A 20,711-nucleotide genomic window follows, 5' to 3' on the forward strand; every position below is an offset into this window, starting at 1 on the left:
GGTTTTAAAATAATAACCAATGAACCCAACATACACTTTTATGGTTCAAACTTTAACACCACCTTATATACATTTCTTTCCACTCAGTTGTCCCACCTCAAAGGTTCTTTGATCTTGACGACTCCTGAAAGGAGAGAACAATTTCAAGAGATTTTTCTATTATTTCCTTTCCCCTCCAGCTACTTTCACACAAACACACACACACACACACACACATACACAGAGTTACATAGATGACCCAAAGCCAAGCAAGGTGATCTAAAAAAAAAAAAAAGAAAAAAAAAAGAAATACAGGCTCTCTCTCCCCACACTCCACTCCCCCCAGCACACACCAGAAGGAAAACAAGATAGAAAAAATAACTTGCAAGATTAACAAGCCTGAGGAGAATGTTCATCAAAAAGAAAAGGTAGAATGAACAAGAGTGTCATGTATCCCATCATCAACAACATGCATCCCTCCACTTTTCATTATAAAGACAATAGTAAGGATAAATTTGAGCTCCAGCCTCTCAACATACCATGCCTATATTATTCCTGATGTTGAAAAATGATACATTAATTCTTACTCTCCCAAAGCAGGATACAAGGGTTACTCAATGTTGACATGTTACTGAAACAAGGCCAGGGAGAGAACAGTGGTTCAAAAAGTACAGAGAGAGAGAGAGAGAGAGAGAGAGAGAGAGAGAGAGAGAGAGAGAGAGAGGGAGAGAGAGAGAGGGAGAGAGAGAGAGGGAGAGAGAGAGAGAGAGAGAGAGAGAGAGAGAGAGAGAGAGAGAGAGAGAGAGAGAGAGAGAGAGAGAGAGAGAGAGAGAGAGAGAGAGAGAGAGAGAGAGAGAGAGAGAGAGAGAGAGAGAGAGAGAGAGAGAGAGAGAGGGGGGGGGGAGAGAGAGGGGAGAGAGAGAGAGAGAGAGAGAGAGAGAGAGAGAGAGAGAGAGAGAGAGAGAGAGAGAGAGAGAGAGAGAGAGAGGAGGGGGGGGGGGGGGGGGAGGGAGGGGGGGAGGGAGGGGGGGAGAGAGGGGGAGAGAGAGAGAGAGAGAGAGAGAGAGAGAGAGAGAGAGAGAGAGAGAGAGAGGGGGGGGGGGGGGGGAGAGGGGGGGAGAGGGAGAGAGAGAGAGAGAGAGAGAGAGAGAGAGAGAGAGAGAGAGAGAGAGAGAGAGAGAGAGAGAGAGAGAGAGATGAGCATTTATGAAAAAAGTATAATGTAGCTTAGCCAGAGCCATTTCAAGAAAGTAAAAGAATGGCTAAATAAGTTTATCTGATGTCAGAAGATACATATCATGAAGGTAACAGGAGAATGCTGACCACAAAGCTGCAACACATCTATCAATTTTTGCCATGTTTACTGGTTCACAATAGGAGATTTCTCTGCAAGAACAAAGACCTCAGCTCCCACAATATATTTCACTTCCATGTATCTAAAACACTTCACCATCTTTCCTTTTAAACTAGCACTTCAACTACCCTCCCTATTTGCACACATGCCCCAATCTATTGATAAAAACTCCTTACTGCTTCTATTAGCTTTCCTCCAGCACCATAAATTCATAAAATCTTCTACTGAGCATCTTTATCAACCTTATTATATGCTTTTTCCGGCTCTATAAATGCCACGTACGAATCTTTCTGTTTTACTTAGTATTTCACAAATTCTTCAAGCAAACTCTTGATCTACATATCCTCTACTACAACTGAAATCATAATGTTTCTCCACAATCTGATGCTCAGTGCATGCCACTATCCTCTCAATCACTACTCTCCCATTCAACTTACCCGTACACTCAACAAACTTATACAACAGTATGAAAACTTTCGCTTTTGTCCTCCTTATCTAAATATAATGGCACTAAAGAGGCAGTCTGCAAATGCTCTGGAACTTCACCATCAACAATGAAAATCCAAACTAACCAATCAATAATACAGCAACCCCCCTCATCACAAGACATTCAGCTGTGAGTACATCCATTCAAGCAGCAATGCTGCAATTCACCACCTCTTCTCTTTGCGAAATCACATGCTATAACTGTCACTTAACACATCTCCACGTCCCAAACACCCCCATATGTGCAATCCTATAAGTTGATGAACTTAAGTCAAAAGTCCTTCAAAATACTCTATCTTCACTTTAACTCATCCCTTCCTATTACCACTTTCCTCATCTGCTCTCTTAACTGATGCTCCCAATTCTCCTCTCAACTTTCTTTTTCTCTGAGAGTCTGCTGGAACTCACTTACCCAAACTTTAGCTTTCCTTCTTCTTAAATCCCTGCACCTTCCTCAAAATCTGCTCACAGTCCTCCCAGCAAGTAAAGCCCAGACACCTTTCTTGTCTTACACTTAACTTTCTGATTCCACCACTCACTTCCCTTTCACACTTACAGCTGCTTCACCATTCATAAATAGCACTCATCCCTTACCTGGAGAAAAGCATCTGGGGACACGCGGAATTTCTTGTCCATGATGGTCTCAGTGATAAATTCCTCACCCCACAAGTGATCAGGTTCTTCATCATCATCTTTCTCCCTAGGGTAACAAAATCAAAGCAATCAAGATAAATATACGAATCCTTAAAGAACAATACGCAGTTCCTAACAAAAGTTTTAATTACTAGAAATACTCTTATGGTAAGTGTTGGGATAAAAAGGATACCTTAGTATGGGGGGATTAAGAGGACAAGACTTTTATTTTCATTTTTCTCCCTTGGGTAAAAATTTTGTTATATCCACATAATCAAATGAGATTTTCTTAAAGAACAATAAACGAATCTTCAAACAAAAAATTCATTCTTTTTTTTTTTTTTGCTTTGTCGCTGTCTCCTGCGTTTGCAAGGTAGCGCAAGGAAACAGACGAAAGAAATGGCCCAACCCACCCCCATACACAATGTATATACATACACGTCCACACACGCAAATATACATACCTATACATCTCAATGTACACATATATATACACACACAGACACATACATATATACCCATGCACACAATTCACACTGTCTGCCTTTATTCATTCCCATCGCCACCTCGCCACACATGGAATACCATCCCCCTCCCCCCTCATGTGTGCGAGGTAGCGCTAGGAAAAGACAACAAAGGCCCCATTTGTTCACACTCAGTCTCTAGCTGTCATGCAATAATGCCCGAAACCACAGCTCCCTTTCCACATCCAGGCCCCACACAACTTTCCATGGTTTACCCCAGACGCTTCACATGCCCTGATTCAATCCACTGACAGCACGTCAACCCCGGTATACCACATCGCTCCAATTCACTCTATTCCTTGCCCGCCTTTCACCCTCCTGCATGTTCAGGCCCCGATCACTCAAAATCTTTTTCACTCCATCTTTCCACCTCCAATTTGGTCTCCCACTTCTCCTCGTTCCCTCCACTTCCAACACATATATCCTCTTGGTCAATCTTTCCTCACTCATTCTCTCCATGTGCCCAAACCATTTCAAAACACCCTCTTCTGCTCTCTCAACCATGCTCTTTTTATTTCCACACATCTCTCTTACCCTTACATTACTTACTCGATCAAACCACCTCACACCACACATTGTCCTCAAACATCTCATTTCCAGCATATCCACCCTCCTGTGCACAACTCTATCCATAGCCCACGCCTTGCAACCATACAACATTGTTGGAACCACTATTCCTTCAAACATACCCATTTTTGCTTTCCGAGATAATGTTCTCGACTTCCACACATTCTTCAAGGCTCCCAGGATTTTCGCCCCCTCCCCCACCCTATGATTCACTTCCACTTCCAGATCCACTCCCAGATATCTAAAACACTTTACTTCCTCCAGTTTTTCTCCAATCAAACTTACCTCCCAATTGACTTGACCCTCAACCCTACTGTACCTAATAACCTTGCTCTTATTCACATTTACTCTTAACTTTCTTCTTTCACACACTTTACCAAACTCAGTCACCAGCTTCTGCAGTTTCTCACATGAATCAGCCACCAGCGCTGTATCATCAGTGAACAACAACTGACTCACTTCCCAGCATTCACCTCCCTAACAACCCCATCCATAAACAAATTAAACAACCATGGAGACATCACACACCCCTGCCGCAAACCTACATTCACTGAGAACCAATCACTTTCCATCAAAGATACAGACAGATAAAGATTTCAATATTCAAACATTTCCTAGGGATAGAATATTTTCCTTTAATAGAGCTGAATCCTAAATTCTGGTAGATACAAAAGCATCATACTTCAATTCCTTCATACTATAAAAATAATTCTTACTTTTGCCCAATTGCTTTAAAGAATATCGAAGTTACACCCAATGATTTTCCTTGACCTTCGGTGAAGTGCTCAACAATTGACTTCTTCAGCTCATTCAAAGCATCCTCATTCATATCTTGGGGATGAATCTGTAAAAACATTTTTCATTTAACATACACATACACCTACATTATGGTTAATGTCTAGGCAAGCACAATAAGGTAGACAAAATTGGTAGCAGTAGTTGGTAGGAACAATAGGAAAGCCTCTGAAAATGCTGCGCTAGAGCTGCCATATGTTTCAAAAACTGCTGGGGTTTCGGTCTCTCTTGCAAATCAGGTAAGTAGTTAAATCTATACAATTTTGAACATAGAGTTAAGAATAATGTTCTTGTGCCTTCTCACTAGACTATAAATTAAGGCTCAAACAGTTTTCCCACCAATACTAAATGCAGTTTTTTCAACACCCTGAACATCATAATCTTCACGTAAATAATTACATATGCTGATTCAAAGACAATTAAGGTCTAGCCATGTTAACTCAATTCTACAGCCATGGATAAGAATTCATTTATAATCATTTATAAGAGTCTGCTGTTATTAGCCCTAAGATCTGTTATTGTCAGAATTAAAGAGCTGAGTTACAGAGGCCTAAAATTTTTCCAGCATGTAAGAGAGAAAAGTGAGAGATTATCTGATCACAACCTTTAATGAGAGATAATCTGATCACAATCTTTAAGTTTTTAATAAAAACTAATGACAAAAGCAGTAAATATTCTCCAAAAAAATAGGGCCAGAACCTGAGGACAAAACATGAAATTAAGTAAGAAACATTAAAAAAGATGATAAGTACTTTCATAGTATTACAGTATAGTGGTGGTGGATGAATGGAATAAGGTGAAAGACAATGTGGAGGTAGATTACCGGTACTAACTGCCTGGGTATTGGGAGGGTTAGTTACAGCTGCTTAGCAAGCCAGCATTTCAGTGGTTGTCAAGTTGCACTCCTCTTGCCCATGTAGCTCTTTTCTTTCTCTTTTCTTCTTTTCTCCTCACTCACAGGTGAACAACTAGAATTCTGACCACAAACAAACAATTTCTCCTGATCATACGCAACACCTGACAACATTTAACTCACATAGCTTTCTTCGTAACTCTAGATTTTCCTGTGGCGAGCACTATGGGCCAGCCCTGCCTTTTGGCAAAATGGTGGGAGCAGTAGATAAGCGGCAATAGGCAGGAATATTAAGCAGGAGCATTAGGTAGAAGTAGTAGGTAGGAGCACTGGATAGTAGTAGTAAGTAGGAACATTGAGTAGGAGCCTCTGCAACTACTGCACTAAAGTTGCCCTCTGCCTGTGGCCTATCAAGTATGAGGCAAAAAAGGCTAAGAAGCAGCACTGGAGTTTGCTAGTTATGAACTATTGCTGTGGCCACCCTCTTGAGGGAGTTCCAATTGGAACACATGTCAGAGATACAAATAGACAATATGGTCAATGCAGAGAGTATACACAAGTTTAAAAGATTGTATAATAGTAGAAAATGTCCATGAGGATAGGCCCCATGAATGCAAAACTCTCTTCCAGTACAGTACAAACAGGTTATCTTAGGCTACAAAGATGGTACTGGAATTATGACAGCTAAGATACAGGAAAGGATAAAGGCTTTAGACTGGCCCACCCAGAAGAAAAGAGAAGAGCAACCAGATCACAACCTTAAGATTTTAAAACAGACTAATGTCATAGACAATGAACTATTCTTTGAGATATGCAGAGATAAACAAGAAAATTATCTATCTATATCTGACACCTGATCCAATTGGACCTCCCTCAAAGGAGTGGCCATGGCACTGGTGTCTCCATAATCAAAGAACTCCCATGCCAATTCTAAGCCTTTACTGCCTTACCCTTAACAGGCTACTAGCAGAAGGCAAGTCTAACGCAGTGTTTGCAGAGGCTTCTACCTAATGTTCTTAATGAATACTTCTATTACTGCTTCTACCTACTACTTCTATCTACTGCTCCTACCATTTTGCCAAAAGGCAGGGCTAGTGCAAAGTGCTCATCGCAGGAAAATCTAGAATTACGAAGAATGAGCTATGTGAGATGTTTTCAAGCATTACATATGACAGGGAGAGACTGCATGTTTGTGGACAGAATGCCATTAGTCCACATGTTAGCGAGGCAAAAAGGAAAGACAGCTACTTGGGAAAGAGGAGTGCAACTTGACAACCACTAACTTAATGGCTCACTAAGCAAATGTCATTAACTCTCCTGATCCCCAGGAGAGTAGTACTAGTAATATACCTCCCTGGTCGTTGGCTGCCTATCAATAACTACCTAAAAAAGAACATGACATGAAACAGAAAATTTTCAAAAATAGATGTAAAGTACTTTTGCAATATAAGAGTGATGGATGAACAGAACAGAAAGACTGGGGACATGATTACTGAAGACAGCATACATAAATTACAGAGTTCTATGATAGTAAAGAATGTTCATGGGATGGGGTCCCGTGACTGTAAAACTCTCCATAAAAAGAAAAAAGCACCAACCTAAGCCATCAACACATTTGCTGACCAGCTCCAAGTTGAGAGTCAAAAGCTGGGGCTTGCTCACTACTCAGTGCTGTGTCTAGGGACTGAACCTGGGTGGGTCTGTGCTAAATCATAAGGCAACAACATGGTGTGTGGGTGGTTTTTAAGCATATGATTTTAAACAAAATTTTTCCATGATTAAGCATAAAACCATCAAAATGAAATAAAACTAACCACAGGAACAATGAGTATATCCCTATTGCGAGATGTTCTAACATTCAACTGGCGCCAAACACCTTCATGTGTAGCTGGATTGAATGGAGCATGTTCAGAATTTCGTACAAAGTTTTCGAACTCCTGTAGGAAAAAAAGTAAATAATTAGTATAATTAATTTGTATGTAGCATTTATGGATCTGGAGAAGGCATATGATAGAGTTGATAGAGATGCTCTGTGGAAGGTATTAAGAATATATGGTGTGGGAGGCAAGTTGTTAGAAGCAGTGAAAAGTTTTTATCGAGGATGTAAGGCATGTGTACATGTAGGAAGAGAGGAAAGTGATTGGTTCTCAGTGAATGTAGGTTTGCGGCAGGGGTGTGTGATGTCTCCATGGTTGTTTAATTTGTTTATGGATGGGGTTGTTAGGGAGGTGAATGCAAGAGTTTTGGAAAGAGGGGCAAGGATGAAGTCTGTTGGGGATGAGAGAGCTTGTGAAGTGAGTCAGTTGTTGTTCGCTGACGATACAGCGCTGGTGGCTGATTCATGTGAGAAACTGCAGAAGCTGGTGACTGAGTTTGGTAAAGTGTGCGAAAGAAGAAAGTTAAGAGTAAATGTGAATAAGAGCAAGGTTATTAGGTACAGTAGGGTTGAGGGTCAAGTCAATTGGGAGGTGAGTTTGAATGGAGAAAAACTGGAGGAAGTGAAGTGTTTTAGATATCTGGGAGTGGATCTGGCAGCGGATGGAACCATGGAAGCGGAAGTGGATCATAGGGTGGGGGAGGGGGCAAAAATTCTGGGAGCCTTGAAGAATGTGTGGAAGTCGAGAACATTATCTCGGAAAGCAAAAATGGGTATGTTTGAAGGAATAGTGGTTCCAACAATGTTGTATGGTTGCGAGGCGTGGGCTATGGATAGAGTTGTGCGCAGGAGGATGGATGTTCCAGAAATGAGATGTTTGAGGACAATGTGTGGTGTGAGGTGGTTTGATCGAGTAAGTAACGTAAGGGTAAGAGAGATGTGTGGAAATAAAAAGAGCGTGGTTGAGAGAGCAGAAGAGGGTGTTTTGAAATGGTTTGGGCACATGGAGAGAATGAGTGAGGAAAGATTGACCAAGAGGATATATGTGTCGGAGGTGGAGGGAACGAGGAGAAGAGGGAGACCAAATTGGAGGTGGAAAGATGGAGTGAAAAAGATTTTGTGTGATCGGGGCCTGAACATGCAGGAGGGTGAAAGGAGGGCAAGGAATAGAGTGAATTGGAGCGATGTGGTATACCGGGGTTGACGTGCTGTCAGTGGATTGAATCAAGGCATGTGAAGCGTCTGGGGTAAACCATGGAAAGCTGTGTAGGTATGTATATTTGCGTGTGTGGACGTATGTATATACATGTGTATGGGGGTGGGTTGGGCCATTTCGTTCGTCTGTTTCCTTGCGCTACCTCGCAAACGTGGGAGACGACAAAGTATATAAAAAAAAAAAAAAAAATATATATATATATATATATTTTTTTTTTTTTTTTTTTATACTTTGTCGCTGTCTCCCGCGTTTGCGAGGTAGCGCAAGGAAACAGACGAAAGAAATGGCCCAACCCCCCCCATACACATGTACATACACACGTCCACACACACAAATATACATACCTACACAGCTTTCCATGGTTTACCCCGGACGCTTCACATGCCTTGATTCAATCCACTGACAGCACGTCAACCCCTGTATACCACATCGCTCCAATTCACTCTATTCCTTGCCCTCCTTTCACCCTCCTGCATGTTCAGGCCCCGATCACACAAAATCTTTTTCACTCCATCTTTCCACCTCCAATTTGGTCTCCCTCTTCTCCTCGTTCCCTCCACCTCCGACACATATATCCTCTTGGTCAATCTTTCCTCACTCATTCTCTCCATGTGCCCAAACCATTTTAAAACACCCTCTTCTGCTCTCTCAACCACGCTCTTTTTATTTCCACACATCTCTCTTACCCTTACGTTACTTACTCGATCAAACCACCTCACACCACACATTGTCCTCAAACATCTCATTTCCAGCACATCCATCCTCCTGCGCACAACTCTATCCATAGCCCACGCCTCGCAACCATACAACATTGTTGGAACTACTATTCCTTCAAACATACCCATTTTTGCTTTCCGGGATAATGTTCTCGACTTCCACACATTTTTCAAGGCTCCCAAAATTTTCGCCCCCTCCCCCACCCTATGATCCACTTCCGCTTCCATGGTTCCATCCGCTGACAGATCCACTCCCAGATATCTAAAACACTTCACTTCCTCCAGTTTTTCACCATTCAAACTCACCTCCCAATTGACTTGACCCTCAACCCTACTGTACCTAATAACCTTGCTCTTATTCACATTTACTCTTAACTTTCTACTTCCACACACTTTACCAAACTCCGTCACCAGCTTCTGCAGTTTCTCACATGAATCCGCCACCAGCGCTGTATCATCAGCGAACAACAACTGACTCACTTCCCAAGCTCTCTCATCCCCAACAGACTTCATACTTGCCCCTCTTTCCAAGACTCTTGCATTTACCTCCCTAACAACCCCATCCATAAACAAATTAAACAACCATGGAGACATCACACACCCCTGCCGCAAACCTACATTCACTGAGAACCAATCACTTTCCTCTCTTCCTACACGTACACATATATATATATATATATATATATATATTATCCCTGGGGATAGGGGAGAAAGAATACTTCCCACGTATTCCCTGCGTGTCGTAGAAGGCGACTAAAAGGGGAGGGAGCGGGTGGCTGGAAATCCTCCCCTTTCTTGTTTTTTTTTTTTAATTTTCCAAAAGGAACAGAGAAGGGGGTCAGGTGAGGATATTCCCTCTAAGGCCTAGTTCTCTGTTCTTAACGCTACCTCGCTAACGCGGGAAATGGCAAATAGTATGAAAAAAAAAAAAAAAAAATATATATATATATATATATATATATATATATATATATATATATATATATCAGAAGTGGTAGAGGATGTGTGGATCAGGTGTTTGCTTTGAAGAATGTATGTGAGAAATGCTTAGAAAAGCAAATGGATTTGTATGTAGCATTTATGGACCTGGAGAAGGCATATGATAGAGTTGATAGAGATGCTCTGTGGAAGGTATTAAGAATATATGGTGTGGGAGGAAAGTTGTTAGAAGCAGTGAAAAGTTTTTATCGAGGATGTAAGGCATGTGTACGTGTAGGAAGAGAGGAAAGTGATTGGTTCTCAGTGAATGTAGGTTTGCGGCAGGGGTGTGTGATGTCTCCATGGTTGTTTAATTTGTTTATGGATGGGGTTGTTAGGGAGGTAAATGCAAGAGTTTTGGAAAGAGGGGCAAGTATGAAGTCTGTTGGGGATGAGAGAGCTTGGGAAGTGAGTCAGTTGTTGTTCGCTGATGATACAGCGCTGGTGGCTGATTCATGTGAGAAACTGCAGAAGCTGGTGACTGAGTTTGGTAAAGTGTGTGGAAGAAGAAAGTTAAGAGTAAATGTGAATAAGAGCAAGGTTATTGGGTACAGTAGGGTTGAGGGTCAAGTCAATTGGGAGGTGAGTTTGAATGGAGAAAAACTGGAGGAAGTGAAGTGTTTTAGATATCTGGGAGTGGATCTGGCAGCGGATGGAACCATGGAAGCGGAAGTGGATCATAGGGTGGGGGAGGGGGCAAAAATTCTGGGGGCCTTGAAGAATGTGTGGAAGTCGAGAACATTATCTCGGAAAGCAAAAATGGGTATGTTTGAAGGAATAGTGGTTCCAACAATGTTGTATGGTTGCGAGGCGTGGGCTATGGATAGAGTTGTGCGCAGGAGGATGGAGGTGCTGGAAATGAGATGTTTGAGGACAATGTGTGGTGTGAGGTGGTTTGATCGAGTGAGTAACGTAAGGGTAAGAGAGATGTGTGGAAATAAAAAGAGCGTGGTTGAGAGAGCAGAAGAGGGTGTTTTGAAGTGGTTTGGACACATGGAGAGAATGAGTGAGGAAAGATTGACCAAGAGGATATATGTGTCGGAGGTGGAGGGAACGAGGAGAAGAGGGAGACCAAATTGGAGGTGGAAAGATGGAGTGAAAAAGATTTTGTGTGATCGGGGCCTGAACATGCAGGAGGGTGAAAGGAGGGCAAGGAATAGAGTGAATTGGAGCGATGTGGTATACCGGGGTTGACGTGCTGTCAGTGGATTGAATCAAGGCATGTGAAGCGTCTGGGGTAAACCATGGAAAGCTGTGTAGGTATGTATATTTGCGTGTGTGGACGTATGTATATACATGTGTATGGGGGTGGGTTGGGCCATTTCTTTCGTCTGTTTCCTTGCGCTACCTCGCAAACGCGGGAGACAGCGACAAAGTATAATAAAAAAATAATAAATATATATATATATATATATATATATATATATATATATATATATATATATATATATTTTTTTTTTTTTTTTTTTTTTTTTTTATACTTTGTCGCTGTCTCCCGCCAGGTGAGGATATTCCCTCAAAGGCCCAGTCCTCATCCTCTGTTCGTAACGCTACCTCGCTAATGCGGGAAATGGCAATTAGTATATAAAAAAAAAAATATATATTTGTGTGTACATTGAGATGTATAGGTATGTATATTTGCGTGTGTGGACGTGTATGTATATACATGTGTATGGGGGTGGGTTGGGCCATTTCTTTCGTCTGTTTCCTTGCGCTACCTCGTAAATGCGGGAGACAGTGACAAAGCAAAATAAATATATAAATAAAACATACACACACAATTATCTACTTACTAATGCTACTTTCTTCATTGCGTCAGGAAGGTGACACAGATGTGCAATGGGACCAACATGTATTGATCCTTCCTTGTAGCTAGCTATGCGGAAACCAACAGTTGGCAAGTCATTCTCTGGATTGATACCTGCATATAAAAGTTATTGTTTTAAGTTAAAGATTACAATCATCAAGTAAATTATATAACAAGTTTGGAAAATACTATGGAATATACCAAAGATAAAGCCATTCAAAATGCTATGAAGAAACTAGTCAAACTACTAGATGAAATAAGAAAGATGCAAGGGACATCTACAGAAACATTAAAAGAAAAATACATAGAGTTATAACTACCCCAGATGAACCCAGAATCACTATGTGATAAGTCCAGCAGGAAAAAGAAACTATTATTCACTGAGCAAGATGTGGCAAATGCTACAAAACATAAAGGGAAGGGTAACTATAAAAAATAAGAGCATGGTGGAGATATCATATAACTCTCAAGAAAATCATAATGATTCTGAACAAATATACTGTGAAAACAATGAAGAAACTATCAGTATGGTACATAAAGGGGGATCTCAATTAGCAAGAGACTGACTAGCAGAATACAGATTCTCAGGTGACATGGAGGGATCTCAATTAGCAAGAGACTGACTGGCAGAATATAGATTCTCAGGTGACATGGAATCACACAGAAATGTCCTTCAAATGTGTATGACAAAACTTCCTAAGCCTGCATGTCAGGGAACACAGGGATGTGTAGGACTGATGGACCATCATTACCAGATCTTATTTTCACACCTACAAAAGCATAAAGAGCTGATAGAGAAGGGTAACAAAGATGGTACCATAGTATGAGAGAAGAGTGACAAGACCAGAGGCTTATATTTGCCAATCTTGGAGAAGAGAAGGGAGCGCTCTATATTAAACAAAAGGGAAGGCTGGATGGACTGTTAGTATCTGAACTGCCCGAGAGCATCTGACATTTAGTAGCTGATTAATGAGCTGGATCACAAGAAAGAGAGGGAGAGAGAGAGAGAGAGAGAGAGAGAGAGAGAGAGAGAGAGAGATACACTCCACTGATGGACAAAACATTATCTTAATGTAAGCTTAACATTAGTTATATACATTAGGTAGAAGTTGTCAGTAGGAACATCTTCAGAAGAAACCTCTGAAAAAAAGTGTTATGAGTTGCTCTCTGCCAGTGACAACAGCTGTTAAGGGTGATGTACTACAGGATAAGAAGCAGTTATGGAAACTCTTGATGCGGCCACCCCTTGAAAAGAACTTCTATGGGAAAAAAGTGGTTGATGAATGGAATAAACTAAAGACAGAGAGTTCAATGTGGACAGCATACAAAAGTTTATGCAGCTGTATGATAACACAAAATGTTCAGGATATACGGCCACACAAGTGTAAAAACCCCAACCCATAACAGTAGGTAATTACAAAAGCCTTTTTGCTAAATCTTGTTATAGGTATTCAGAGGAAAGTACAGTTATTCAAGAAGGTATTGCCTGAATCAGATGACTGTCTTTTAGGAAATATACTCTTGCTTAGCCACTTCTGTTCCCCCCCTTTATAACTACAAAAGCCGCATTCTAAAAATGGAAAGGGATAGAAGGGGTAGTATACTTTCTATACTATTACCAGGTTTAAGAAAACAACAACTTATAACAAGAAGATCCAAGTGTTAATGTACAGAGGGAAAACCTGGATGAAGTGGAGATGTTTTAGCAATTGGGAATAAATATCTAATTCTGGGGCCTGAACACTTAAAAAGGCAAGCAGCATGTGCTTTGTTGAAAGACATGGATTGATTTGATATGTAGGGTGGCAACATGCTGTTAATAGGCTGAACCAAAGCATAAGAAACATTCAAGGTGAACCAAAAAGCATAAGAAGCTTAGCTGTTGAAGGCAGGATCTGATTCATTTTATTTTATACATATCAGCAGAAGTCTGGATGTGTCTATGTATGGCCACTATTAATCTGTTCCTAATGCTACATCTTTATAAAATGGAGGGAAAAGGCAAGTAAATAAAAAAGGAAAGTGGAAAAATTATGTAAATTCATATCAAATTACCATTAAGTCTAAAATACAGAAAACTTCTTCATACACAAAATCTAATTATTAGACACAGCTTACCAATTGTAAACTCGCACTTATTACGATAAGCATCAGTAACTGGTGAGGGGATGATGTCTTCCACTTCACACACCTGCCCCTTCCGTCGTAACTTTTGCCAATGAACCCAGTTCACTAGCTCTGGGTTAACCTTAGCAAGTTCTGTTCCAAATTTTCGTAAAGTCTGAAGAGCTTCTTTCTGCTTTGTTTGAAGCTACAAAACAGTAAAGTAATATAATTTACTGTACAAAAGGATGTAAAATTTATCCTTCCTCACACCCCATGTTAACATTCATCCACAATTTACCTAAAATTCATCCTCAAAACAAACATCTTAAGGAAATCATCTAGTGTATAAGTTTAGTAATGAATTTTAATACTTGGACTGAAAGTCTAACCTCATGATGTACAAAAGCTATGGTAATCACAAATTCCATTATCAAAAATAGCTCCGTATCTAAAAATACATTTTCTTCACATTCTCTGCGATCATAAGTCTTGCTCTAATTATCAACAAAAAGGAGAGTTCAGTAAAAATCTGCCCTAACCTCCATTACCAATTCCAATTGTTGGACCTAATATCTCAAACGTCTAAGTTCCTTCATACACACTCCCAACCTAAGTCTCATTTTGAAAAGAGAACCATGATCTAACAGGCTAATCTAAATGCTTCTCACTTTTCAGTTTTGCAGCCTACAAGATCTCCCATACACAACCAAACTCTACACTGACACCAACTCCACACACAAACACAGTCATTGCGTCCAACCCCAAATCATTACGCAGGTTTCCTTTTAATGAAACATCTCTACCTTTAAGCAATTCTCTCTCCAGCCTCTGTCAATCCCTTCAACAATGATACCACATACATTCTCAGACAACTTCTTGTCATACATTCTTGATAAAAAACATCCCAAAAACGCATTCATCCATGTGCCTTTCTAAACACTTCTTCACACTACATATCCATTTCAAATCTTCAATATTTACCTGTCATTAGGCCAAGTGAGGCGATACATTTGTCATACAATTTTACTATTGTTTTCTTCCCATGCTATCTATCTATCTCTCACACCTGTCCCCTCCTGGAACTCACTTAAGGGGATGGCCACAGATACCGTTTCTCCACAACTAGTAAACTCCAGTGCAGCTTCTTTGTCTTTAATGCCTCACCCTTAACAGGCCACTGAAAGAGGGCAACTCTAGCACAGTGTTTGCAGAGGCTCTAATCTTAAAGTCCCAACTGACTACTACTACCTAATGCTCTAACTACCCTGACCTAGAAAACTTGGGTTTCACATCCACACACAAAGTATGGGACCAGAACTCCTTCATCCAAACTTCTGAGTCCCAATAATCAAATTCTGCCCTTGCTGCTACAAATTTTACCCTTGCTGCTACTATCTCAATACAGTTCAACAGTGTTCCACTCACCTGTCTAAACAGAGTTCAGTGTTCCTAGTTTCACTTACTTGCACACTTTCATACTTTTCCACAGCCTGATTAATCTAATAGTTTTCACTATCCATTCCATTCCTTCATTAAATATCTATTTTATTGTAAATATAATCTATAAAATCATTTACCTGCTCTTTATAAGATAGATGGGACAAGGGAATGACACTCTTCGTAACCTTTTCTGCCATTGAAAGATGACTGTCAGGATCAGGTTCCTTCTCTTTCTCTTCTTTTTTCTTTGCCTCCTGCACCTCCTTTTGTTTTACAAGTGGATCCTCAACAGGTTTGGCAGACTGGTGAAATGAATAAGTGCATTATTCATAGTGATACAAAAGAAACTTTGGCATTCCAATTGAATATTCATCCAGGTTCCTTTCCTCAAACATACTACCTATCTCTCCTTTTTTCACATCTTGGTTACATCCACACACATTTAGGCACCCCACTCTGAGCCTTCGAGGAGGATGAGCACTCCCCGCGTGACTCCTTCTTCTGTTTCCCATTTTAGAAAGTTAATACAAGGAGGGGAGGATTTCTGGCCCCCCGCTCCCGTCCCCTCTAGTCGCTTTCTACGACACGCGAGGAATACGTGGGAAGTATTCTTTCACCCCTATCCCCAGGGATAACATACATATATATATACATATACACATACACACACATACACATACATACGCACATATACACACACACACACATACATATATATACATATGAGAAATGTAAGAAACAATTTAGAAAACTGAAACTTCTAGCTTGAAATGAATGAAAATGGAATGTAAATGTAAATGGAAATGGTGAAGAGCTTGTAGATTTATGTGCTGAAAAAGGACTGATGATTGGGAATACCTGGTTTAAAAAGCGAGATATATATAAGTATACTTATGTAAGTAGGAGAGATGGCCAGAGAGCGTTATTGGATTACGTGTTAATTGACAGGCGTGCGAAAGAGAGACTTTTGGATGTTAATGTGCTGAGAGGTGCAACTGGAGGGATGTCTGATCATTATCTTGTGGAGGCTAAGGTGAAGATTTGTATGGGTTTTCAGAAAAGAAGAGTGAATGTTGGGGTGAAGAGGGTGGTGAGAGTAAGTGAGCTTGAGAAGGAGACCTGTGTGAGGAAGTACCAGGAGAGACTGAGTACAGAATGGAAAAAGGTGAGAACAATGGAAGTAAGGGGAGTGGGGGAGGAATGGGATGTATTTAGGGAATCAGTGATGGATTGCGCAAAAGATGCTTGTGGCATGAGAAGAGTGGGAGGTGGGTTGATTAGAAAGGGTAGTGAGTGGTGGGATGAAGAAGTAAGAGTATTAGTGAAAGAGAAGAGAGAGGCATTTGGACGATTTTTGCAGGGAAAAAATGCAACTGAGTGGGAGATGTATAAAAGAAAGAGACAGGAGGTCAGGAGAAAGGTGCAAGAGGTGAAAAAAAGGGCAAATGAGAGTTGGGGTGAGAGAGTATCATTAAATTTTAGGGAGAATAAAAAGATGTTCTGGAAGGAGGTAAATAAAGTGCGTAAGACAAGGGAGCAAATGGGAACTTCGGTGAAGGGCGCAAGTGGGGAGGTGATAACAAGTAGTGGTGATGTGAGAAGGAGATGGAGTGAGTATTTTGAAGGTTTGTTGAATGTGTTTGAGGATAGAGTGGCAGATATAGGGTGTTTTGGTCGAGGTGGTGTGCAAAGTGAGAGGGTTAGGGAAAATGATTTGGTAAACAGAGAAGAGGTAGTGAAAGCTTTGCGGAAGATGAAAGCCGGCAAGGCAGCAGGTTTGGATGGTATTGCAGTGGAATTTATTAAAAAAGGGGGTGACTGTATTGTTGACTGGTTGGTAAGGTTATTTAATGTATGTATGACTCATGGTGAGGTGCCTGAGGATTGGGGGAATGCGTGCATAGTGCCATTGTACAAAGGCAAAGGGGATAAGAGTGAGTGCTCAAATTACAGAGGTATAAGTCTGTTGAGTATTCCTGGTAAATTATATGGGAGGGTATTGATTGAGAGGGTGAAGGCATGTACAGAGCATCAGATTGGGGAAGAGCAGTGTGGTTTCAGAAGTGGTAGAGGATGTGTGGATCAGGTGTTTGCTTTGAAGAATGTATGTGAGAAATACTTAGAAAAGCAAATGGATTTGTATGTAGCATTTATGGATCTGGAGAAGGCATATGATAGAGTTGATAGAGATGCTCTGTGGAAGGTATTAAGAATATATGGTGTGGGAGGAAAGTTGTTAGAAGCAGTGAAAAGTTTTTATCGAGGATGTAAGGCATGTGTACGTGTAGGAAGAGAGGAAAGTGATTGGTTCTCAGTGAATGTAGGTTTGCGGCAGGGGTGTGTGATGTCTCCATGGTTGTTTAATTTGTTTATGGATGGGGTTGTTAGGGAGGTAAATGCAAGAGTTTTGGAAAGAGGGGCAAGTATGAAGTCTGTTGGGGATGAGAGAGCTTGGGAAGTGAGTCAGTTGTTGTTCGCTGATGATACAGCGCTGGTGGCTGATTCATGTGAGAAACTGCAGAAGCTGGTGACTGAGTTTGGTAAAGTGTGTGGAAGAAGAAAGTTAAGAGTAAATGTGAATAAGAGCAAGGTTATTAGGTACAGTAGGGTTGAGGGTCAAGTCAATTGGGAGGTGAGTTTGAATGGAGAAAAACTGGAGGAAGTGAAGTGTTTTAGATGTCTGGGAGTGGATCTGGCAGCGGATGGAACCATGGAAGCGGAAGTGGATCATAGGGTGGGGGAGGGGGCGAAAATTCTGGGGGCCTTGAAGAATGTGTGGAAGTCGAGAACATTATCTCGGAAAGCAAAAATGGGTATGTTTGAAGGAATAGTGGTTCCAACAATGTTATATGGTTGCGAGGCGTGGGCTATGGATAGAGTTGTGCGCAGGAGGATGGATGTGCTGGAAATGAGATGTTTGAGGACAATGTGTGGTGTGAGGTGGTTTGATCGAGTGAGTAAAGTAAGGGTAAGAGAGATGTGTGGAAATAAAAAGAGCGTGGTTGAGAGAGCAGAAGAGGGTGTTTTGAAGTGGTTTGGGCACATGGAGAGAATGAGTGAGGAAAGATTGACCAAGAGGATATATGTGTCGGAGGTGGAGGGAACGAGGAGAAGAGGGAGACCAAATTGGAGGTGGAAAGATGGAGTGAAAAAGATTTTGTGTGATCGGGGCCTGAACATGCAGGAGGGTGAAAGGAGGGCAAGGAATAGAGTGAATTGGAGCGATGTGGTATACCGGGGTTGACGTGCTGTCAGTGGATTGAATCAAGGCATGTGAAGCGTCTGGGGTAAACCATGGAAAGCTGTGTAGGTATGCATATTTGCGTGTGTGGACGTATGTATATACATGTGTATGGGGGGGGTTGGGCCATTTCTTTCGTCTGTTTCCTTGCGCTACCTCGCAAACGCGGGAGACAGCGACAAAGTATATAAAAAAAAAAAAAAAAAAAAAAATCTAAACAGTCAATAAAGCTTATGATTAACATTTATTATACTTTGTCAAAATACAAGTAATGCTTACCGTTACACTAAAGGTACTCTTCTTCCAGGTATATTCATCTAAAACAACCATAGCTTTGTCTTTTGCCTTCTGATCCCTAAATGTAACATAAGCCCAATTTTTGCCTGGTCCAGCTGGTTTTACCTTATGAGCCTTCAACTGCAGTGTTTCATTCAAAAGCTTCTTCAATTGCTGTAAAACAAGAGGAGAGGGTTCGGTAAATTCTATAACTACATCAAACATTATCCATTATTTTTCAAAGATTTTCACTTCATCATAAATGGCTATCTAACCCTTTATAGGCAGCAAATCTTGAATAATATTCACACATGATAGACATTTAACAATATCTCAAATACTAAAATAAAGGGATTATATGCCAATCAAGTCTATCCATACTCCTTGCCATAACTGTGGTACAATGCAGGGTGCCATTTTCTGCCACTGTATAAAGTTTCTGTTAGGGTCATCTTTGCCATAACAGACAAATTCACCTAAATGCACACAACAACTTACTTTTGCATCCATGTCTGCATCTGCTGCCAAGTCCATTCCCTGGTGTATACAGTGATCCACTTCCTTCAATTCCCCCTAAATTAGACTTACCAATATTCTCAAGCATCTCATCTCAGTTTCAAATCATCATTTAACTTTAGTTCAAATTTACTCTCAACTTTCTCTGTTTGCAAAAACTCTTCCAAAATCAAACAAACTTTAGTTCAAACTCACTCTCAGCTTTCTCCATTCACGCATACTCTTCCAAACCCAGATACCAGCTTCTCTGGAGCCTAAAAATAAAGCTGTGTCATCTGTAAATGTCAACTGTTTAACTTTCAACAACTCCCCACACCCCTAACACACCATAAATCTGCCCCTTGCTCTAACACCAGTTCTCCATGGAACATTTCTAGGTGGTCCACAGAAATGTGAAAATATATTACAATAAACATCTATACAAGACAGCATGGATGTGTGGAGATGAGGCTATTCTTTGTTCCTGATGCTGCCCTGCTATAGAGGAAAGGACTTTAAGTGGAAGATGGTCCAAACAAGAGGCAAGTAAGAATAAGTATGATTTAGAAGCAAGACTGATCATAGAACCCCTGCTTCTAGATCAATGCATTCACCTTCCTCACTAACAGGTCCATAAATAACTTACAAAACCTCTGCAAAATCACACATCCTTGATGCTCACTCCCAAGAAACAAACACCTTCCCCCTTCCTAATTGCATATGTACCTTACTGTGCAAGTAAAAAATCATTACTACATTTAAAAACTTTGTTTACTACACAGACTCACAGCACCTTCCAGGAGGCCTCTTAGTAAACCATCGTAAGCTTTCTCTAGATCCATAAATGCCGTATACAATTCACTCTTTCTCCAAGTACTTCTCATATACTCTTAAAAACAAACATGTGGTCCACACATCCCCTAACTCTCATGGTAACACACCAAAGAGTGGTATCATGAGCATGTGATGAAATTGTCAGATGATAGGTTGGCAGACGTGGGATGTTTGGAACATGGATGTATGCTGAACAAGCATCATGGTAAATGGTTTGGTGAAGTGTAGAGATGGTGAAAGCTCTATGTCTGATAAAGAATTGCACAGCGGCTGGAGTGGATGGAATTGTGACTGAATTTCTCAAGAAAGGGGTGAGTGTTGTCGATTTGTTAACTACGACGTGCACAACTCAAGGACACACATAATGCTTGTACAGTGCCAATGTAGAAAGTCAAGGTTCAATTTACAGAACTAAGTATAGCTTGAAAGCTTTAAGTGATGAATGAGAGGGTGGTGAAATAAAGAGTATCAATTGGGAAGGAACAATGAGGCTTCAGGAGTGGCAGAGGATATGTGGGAAATACAGAATGAGAAA

At 40.8% G+C, this 20,711-nt stretch overlaps 1 protein-coding gene across 8 annotated transcripts in view; it reads right to left on the reverse strand.

The window, feature by feature from the left end:
* The window catches only part of LOC139762525 (tRNA (uracil-5-)-methyltransferase homolog A-like), a 71,729-nt gene that overhangs the window by 42,464 nt on the left and 8,554 nt on the right, over positions 1-20,711 (reverse strand). For all 8 annotated transcript variants that reach the window (XR_011715731.1, XR_011715733.1, XR_011715732.1 and 5 more), the window contains exons 4-10: positions 18,851-19,021; positions 15,468-15,632; positions 13,903-14,095; positions 11,771-11,898; positions 7,006-7,128; positions 4,260-4,387; positions 2,414-2,519 (exon numbers count right to left, since the gene is read on the reverse strand). Coding sequence is in view for 5 of the 8 variants with exons in the window: in XM_071687521.1 (XP_071543622.1) it covers positions 2,414-2,519; positions 4,260-4,387; positions 7,006-7,128; positions 11,771-11,898; positions 13,903-14,095; positions 15,468-15,632; positions 18,851-19,021 (1,014 nt within the window). In the remaining 3 variants the exon portion in view is untranslated. The remainder of the gene's footprint in view (positions 1-2,413; positions 2,520-4,259; positions 4,388-7,005; positions 7,129-11,770; positions 11,899-13,902; positions 14,096-15,467; positions 15,633-18,850; positions 19,022-20,711) is intronic.

The sequence above is a fragment of the Panulirus ornatus genome, chromosome 43 (genome assembly GCF_036320965.1).
Source record: "Panulirus ornatus isolate Po-2019 chromosome 43, ASM3632096v1, whole genome shotgun sequence".
Classification (NCBI taxonomy): Eukaryota; Metazoa; Arthropoda; class Malacostraca; order Decapoda; family Palinuridae; genus Panulirus; species Panulirus ornatus.